Consider the following 7,478-nt stretch of genomic DNA (forward strand, 5'->3'; position numbering starts at 1 on the left):
GTATCAGTGCATCTAGACCAACATGCAATACTAGTGTGCTTGGACCAAATTGGAGCACTAATGTGCTTTTGGCATGTTGTTGCTTCATTGTGCATGTGAACATGTAGCAAGTTTGATGCTCTTCTTTATTAAGCACATTGATGCACTTATGTCAAATTGGAACATTGCAACCCAATTTCTACAAAATCCTCCACCCATGACCTATGTCAATAAGGTGCTTTAAAAATGACTTCTAAAAACCCTTCGCTAATGGGTGTTTTCTTTGTAGTGAACATATTGAAAATTTGAGGTAGAATTAGATTCTTGGGAATGAGTTCTTTTTGACCTCATTCTTAAGTGACAAGTTATTGATTGCACAATTTACATCCTTGGTGATTTTATTGCTTGGATCATTTTCTATCTTCTTGCAACTTTCACTTGTCATCAAAAGTTCCAACATTTTTCTATCATAATCCTCTTTGTTCATTGTTTCCATAGTGTTTTCCTAGTTCATATTTAGTATCTTGGTATCTTTTTTTCCCTCTCAATTTATTTAATGTAAAATTCTCTTCTCTGTCTATGATTTTTTTTAGGCATAATCATCTACTTTATCGTTTATAAGAGTTTTTTTTATAGAGATTGAAAACTTAGTTTGCAATATAATCCTTCATAATAATAATAATCTAATGTTAAGGTCATGACCAAGCCAAACATGTAATTGGTGTATGAGACCCTCTTGTTTGCGGGACAAGGAACTTGCCTCTACGCAATGATTTGATTACTAAAGTTTAAATAGATATATATACTCTACCATTGGATTTGAACTTGTAATCTCTTATGAAGAAACATATTTTTAACATAAAAGATATAAAATGTCCTTACCCACCTTAAAAAGGAATAGTAACTCCTAAAAAACTTATAATTTTTTTTTATAAAATTAGAATTTAAAATTATTTCTTTCTTTAAAAATTGGAAAAAATATTCTAATTACGTATCAATATCATATCTCATAGATACCATATTCTTATATTCATTATCTAAAACCTTAATCTATAAATTAACATTATGAGTATCATTTGTAAATACTTATTTTAAATATTTAATAATAATAATTTGTAAATATTTATTTTAAATATTTAATAATAATAATATAATAATAATTTATAGGTGTTTATGAACACTTAATTAAAGCCAGCTTTGAAGTATCAAACCTTCTAAATAAATAAATCAATAACTAATTACGACCACAAACGGTCAATAATTGCTTTGTAAAGGAGCCCACATTTGTTTCGATATTAATTATCATTTTTAAAAATAATAAAAATAATCTGGACCGTTCGATGCACATCAGATCGGACAGCTGAGGCTGATTGGAGATTCAAATTTCGAAAAATTCAAACGGCTGGATGAACCAGGAAAGAAAATCACACGGATCTGTGTAATAGGGGGATTTTATCAAAGTATTATTACCAAGATTCAGAGCTGTTGGTGTTGGAACAACAAATATTTGTGCTGTGCTGTGCAGTGTACTGACGGATTTACCATTCAAAAAATGGAGCTCATCACCCCTCCCACACCAGAAGAAGTGAACGAAGTAATTAACCATCATCATGCAAAGCAAGAAGAAGAAGAGGAGGAGGTATTACAGCAGCCCATCATCGAAATTCATGAACCCTCTTGGGTTATAGATCTCCCGCAGCAGCCCTCTACAGATATCTCCGGCTTTTCAGATGGACACCCAGTTATTGAGGCATACGACAATGACCAGGTATGGCTTAGATTTTCATGGCCGTTCTGATAAACTAGGGTACTGATATCTGAGATTGATAATAATAATAAATTGCAGATGTCAATCATAGCTCGGAAATGTGTGTCGGAGCAACACGAAAGAAGGGTTCAAGAGCTCACCAGAGACTGCGAGCAGGCAAAGAACGAATGCCATGAGGCCTGGATGTGCCTGCGAGACTCCACTCGCCAACTCGAAGAGCTCAGAAATGACCACCATTTCAAATCCTTACAGGTCAATTCTCTAGGTAGGTGCCCACGGAAAAATGTTATAAACCTTGAAAGTGCCTGAAAACCTAGCATTTTTTTGTATATAATTAGTAAATTTCGCTCGTGTTAATGCTGAATAAACCCATTTTAACATTGGGGGCAGAATTGGAACCTTGAATCTCTCGGCAAGCATTAAGAATGCCTTCGCCGATATACCATGGACTAATCCCTTCTTTTTGTTATGTTAAATGTCATCTTTAAACGCTATTATTTGATCTAAATTTAATTTGATTACAGAGGGCCGACTGACTGAGTTAACAGAGCTTCAAGAAAAACACGAGAAGGATAAGAAGTTGTGGGTGTCCTCAATGCAAGACTTGAATGCTAAAATCCAGGTAAAGCTGATGCCCTGTTTTTTCAGATCCGAGGAATCATTTCTTCCTATTTTGTATCTTGGGTAGATATGTAATTGACAGTGTTACTTTATGCCTTAATTGGGTATGACAGGCCTTAAGGGGTGATTATCATAAGCTTTCAGAAGAGGCACGTTCCAATTCCTTTCCTGATATCAGCGGCATAACCTCAGCCATGCAGTCACTGAGTAAGTTATCCTGAATTTTGAATGGCTTAGTAACCTTTGGGATCAAGAAGGATAGGTGATGATGCATCTTCTGGGGTAATTTCTGCAGGTGTACAATATGAGGATCTCAAGAAGAAGTACATTGAAGAGAGTAAGGAACGAAAGCAGCTTTACAATGAATTGTTGGAGCTGAAAGGCAGGTTTCCTTTACGATTGTGTTACGGACTACTATGTTAGAGTTAAAAGCATTACAAGATTCTGTATTGACTGTTTCTAATAAATCTTTCATTGGTTCTCTTCAGGAAACATCAGGGTTTTCTGTAGGTGTCGCCCATTGAGTGCAGAAGAAATTGCAACAGGAGCTTCTTCTATAGTGGAATTTGATAAATCTAAAGACAATGAACTTGCTATAAATATTAATAGTGCTTCAAAAAAGAACTTCAAATTTGATCGTGTTTTCACTCCAGAAGATAATCAGGGTATGTATATGCAGCTCTTGTTCTTTTGAATAGAAATTATTCTGGGACTTTTAACTGAAGGCTATATATCAAGGGCTATATTTTAATTTTCTTGAACTATGTATGTGCTGGTCCTTGGCATGCATGCAACTGAATTTCACTGCTGTGTAAATGCACAGAGGATGTCTTTCTGGATACTGCCCCAGTCGTTGTCTCTGTTTTAGATGGGTACAATGTTTGCATCTTTGCATATGGGCAAACTGGAACTGGAAAAACATTTACAATGGAGGGTACCCCAGAAAATAGGGGAGTTAACTTTCGTACATTGGAGGAACTTTTTCGAGTGGCTGAGGAAAGAAAGGGACAATACAATTATGATATCTCAGTGAGCGTATTGGAAGTTTACAATGAGCAAATTCGTGATCTTCTTGCATCCCCAGCACAGCAAGGACAACATACAAAGAAGTATCTTTTTTGCCATTTGCACACTTTCTTTTAAAAACATGGCAGTTTTGTATTTATATCTAGCATTTCTGGATTACAATTTGAAGTTTAAATGGTTAGCCATAATGAGCACACAGAAGACCACTGTAAAGTTTAGGCTGTTTCTCTAATACAGCGACTTATTCAAAATGTTGATGGCTTTGATGTGGGAAGGTTGGATATAAAGCAGGTGGCTGAAGGGGTTCAACATGTGCCAGGACTTGTGGAAGCAAAAGTGCAGAACATGAATGAGGTTTGGGAAGTGTTGCAAACTGGAAGTGCTGCTAGAGCTGTTGGCTCCACGAATGCAAATGAACTTAGTAGTCGTTCACACTGGTTTGTATAGATCCATCAAGCTTTGTTCAGCAAATATTAAGTTGCATTTTGCTAAATAACCTGATTTCTTTTTTTGGAATGGCATTTCTGGCACTAGATGCATTGTACTTAGAACATTGATGTCAGAGCTTTCTAACTCTTTTTGTTTCAAATTGTTGCAGTATACTTAGTGTGATGGTGACAGCGAAGAGCTTAGTCAATGGGCAGTTCACAACGAGTAAGCTGTGGCTGGTTGATCTTGCAGGCAGTGAGAGAATAGCAAAAACTGATGTCCACGGGGAGCGTCTAAAAGAAGCACAATATATCAATAAGTCCCTATCTGCTCTCGGTGATGTCATATCTGCCCTTACAACCAAAAGCAGTCATATACCATACAGGTTTGTTGCTATGACAAAATATAAGGAGCAAGAGAGTTTTGCAATGTTGTTTTCTGGTTAACTCTTCTGCATTCTATTACTTGGTCTATTTCCTTTTTTGCTATATAGAATTAGTAATGATAGTTTGCTTGGTGACAATAGGAACTCTAAGCTTACGCATTTGCTGCAAGATTCATTGGGTAATTGTCTTTAACCTTTTCAATTATAATTTTAAGTTGCTTCTTTGATTTCACAATGTTTATTGAGTGCTGCTTCTCTTGCTTCGTTGTCTTCATTTCTGGTTAAAATCTCTGGTCAAAATCAAGTTGAAATTTTAATTTAGCTGTATCAAGTTCAATTCAGTTGCCTCTGACACCAATATGATGCATGTTCACCCAGGAGGAGATTCAAAGACTCTGATGTTTGTACAAATTAGTCCCCATGAAAATGACATGGGAGAAACTCTGTGCTCACTGAACTTTGCCAGCAGAGTTCGAGGATTAGAGCTTGGTCCTACTCGGAGACAGCAAGATGCTGGTGAAGTTTTCAAGTATAAACAGATGGTATGCTCTAGTCACTTTATTCTATTACTAAGGTGTCAGTGCTATTAGAAAGTAAGCATTTCTTTCATTATATCTTTTTTCTTTACACTAAGTGTTGAGATGTACACAGATTGAGAGGATTAGACAGGATGGAAAAGAGGTAAAGAAGATGGAAGAGAGCTTGCAAAATATGGAGATCAAATTCAAGGGAAGGGAACATATGTGCATAAATCTTCAGGAGAAGGTGGAGAGGACTTGTGTTTTGTTTACTTTAATTTGCAAAACTAGTAATAATGACCTTGCAGTATGCTAAAAATGTTCAAAATAATTAAATGTCTCTTACAGATAAAAGAACTTGAAGCTCAACTGGCAAAGGAGAGGAAGGCTCGGGCTATATGTGAGACCAAGCTGAGAGACCATCAGCGCCATTCAGAAAAGTTGCCTGAGAAGAAGGCTCCACTATTTCGTGAGTCCAATAGTTCGAGGAGTGTTAGAGGAAGAACCCCTTTGAGCAAGGATCTTACTAATCTGCCAAAACAGGGTTTAACTTTGGACCGCAATACAAAGCAACACGATGGTAGATCATTTATGAAGATGAACATGATTGAATCCTTTGCTAGTGGCACTCCTTTAAATAAAGAAAATGAAGGCAAATCAACTGTAATTGAACGCAAGAAAGGGCGGTTTTCCATGTGTGCACTACCCCCTAGATCTTCTGTACTTCCGTCTGCAAGAAGAATATCAATGATCCCCGCTCCCCCATTAAGAAGCGCCATATTTAAAACTGAAGCAGCAGTTGATCATTCTGGCCGAAATGACAGAATAGCTCGAAGAACTTCAATGAGTACTTTGTCTCGGAGAACTTCTTCCATTCCAATGCCAAGAAGAACTTCCATGGCTGTCCTACCAATGAGAAGGAATGAGGTGTCAACATCTGAACTCCAGCTACCTGCTCACCAATTTGCCTTATCACCAGCGGAGGAGAAATGTGGAAAAAATAACATTCCATATCACGACTCTGGTGCCCCCCATACCTCGACTCCTGTTAGTCTGAGAGGGGTAAAAATTTCACATGCTCTAGATAGATTTCGTGGCACTATTCACAGTAAGGTTCGCCTCAACTCTCCTTTGGTCAAAGCATCCAATGCCCTTCAAGAAATTAACCAGAAGCAAGAAAACCACACAACTGAAACTGATGATAATTTCATGGTTGCTTCATCTTTGTCATTGGATCAGAAGCCACAACCAAATGAGATTAACCGTCTCAGGCATTTGAGCAATATGAGAACATGGGGAAGTCATTCAGTTGCAGGGGCTCGTGCTCAAAGGGTTTTGTGTGGAAACAAGACAAGCTCGAGGTCTATTATGGAAGATAGGGAAAATGAAACAAGGAGTGGGCAACTAGAAAGTGGAGATATTTTATCCAACAGATGAAAGTAATCCTAGTTATAAGGACGCTAAATAATTTCTATTCTAGACGTATTTGATGACTATTTGAGTATGCAAGGTCTTCGTCCAGTTGACACAGGGGTTTAAAGGAAGGAAATCTGGCCTGAAAGGAAACATGCAAATGGTGCCTTTTGTAGGTTCTTGTATTTTCTTTCAATGTAACACAGTTAATATGTATTATAGTTATAATGTTGCCTGTAAAACACAACTTTATCATGCCTTCCTCCTAATTTTATTGGCATCCAGGGCAATCAAGAGCCGTAAAATTTTCAATCTTACTCCAAGTTTCTATAACTCGTAAAACATAGAGAGTTTCTGTGAAAAGTAGGAATTTGCATAGGGAGAACTTGGTGCTCTTCACCATATCTTCTAATTCATTTATTTGCTGCTTTGCACAACATTTTGGTGAAGTGAATGCATTATTAACATCTTTTACCAGGCTTGTTTAAGTGTTTTGATTTTATTCTCTTGTTTTAAGGTAGACTAACAAGGTCTATTGATGGAATTGTTATTGTTTCCTTTAGTTACTTGCAAGAAATAGTCTTTTCTACTAAAAATGCTGGTGAAATTTTCTTTATTTTCGTTTGTATTTTATTCATCTTCATTGTGAAATCAAACTTTTGAACTTCAAGGGAAGGCACACCTCTTAGTTCCAAAAGATACCTCCTCGATAATCATCTCTTACAGAATGCTTACAGATCTTTTGGTTAGAGACTTTTAGGATTCCAATTTGAACGTGCTGCTTCCAATTTGAAAACAAGAAGCTTGCATTTCACTTAAATAAAGGATCGGTTCCTGTGTTTCAACTTCAAGAGAAGGGCATCAGCTTATTGGCTTACAAACGTTAATAATTATATGGGTATCCAAAATTCTGACTTTGAAATGAGAATTTCCACAGTAGTAAGTTAACGTTGGTCAGCCCATCAAACATGACTCCTTATCTCTTCCTCTCTGCCAAAAATGGGGCAGCTAAAATTGTGTGAGTGAAGATAGACAAATTGTTCCTAATGTCAAAAAAATTCTTGATCATGAAGCTTGCGGTCAAAAAGATCAGTGGCAAAGGTAGATCCTACAATCCAGGGGCACATTAATTGCCATCTCAATGCACAGTAAAAACATTAAAATTTTAAATCTCATCCCCCAACATAAGCAGGAACTAAATAATTGCAATTGGCCTGGAAATTAACATATTACAATACAAGAATTTCAGGTGGTAAGGTTTGTAAACCTGATTTATTACAAGCAATCAATGCTTCCTTGTTAGAAACTTAGAACCTTAATCTGGATGGCTTTGGGGTGC

The 7,478-nt window shown here is 36.8% G+C and overlaps 1 protein-coding gene across 1 annotated transcript; it reads left to right on the top strand.

Annotated features, from left to right (window-relative positions):
* The first annotated feature begins 1,434 nt into the window (after nt 1-1,434).
* On the top strand, nt 1,435-6,611 carry LOC149239537 (kinesin-like protein KIN-14S). The gene is made up of 13 exons (XM_089367159.1): nt 1,435-1,747; nt 1,826-2,012; nt 2,272-2,369; nt 2,482-2,575; nt 2,664-2,750; nt 2,857-3,033; nt 3,192-3,477; nt 3,670-3,831; nt 3,993-4,208; nt 4,350-4,387; nt 4,587-4,750; nt 4,860-4,973; nt 5,075-6,611. Exons 1-13 carry the CDS (start codon nt 1,532-1,534, stop codon nt 6,161-6,163), a joined length of 2,928 nt encoding a protein of 975 aa, XP_089223285.1. The 5' UTR covers nt 1,435-1,531; the 3' UTR covers nt 6,164-6,611.
* Nucleotides 6,612-7,478: the final 867 nt, after the last annotated feature.

Source organism: Pinus tabuliformis, chromosome 8 (assembly GCF_031772625.1).
Source record: "Pinus tabuliformis cultivar Carrire ecotype Pingquan chromosome 8, CPIR1, whole genome shotgun sequence".
NCBI classification, from domain to species: domain Eukaryota; kingdom Viridiplantae; phylum Streptophyta; class Pinopsida; order Pinales; family Pinaceae; genus Pinus; species Pinus tabuliformis.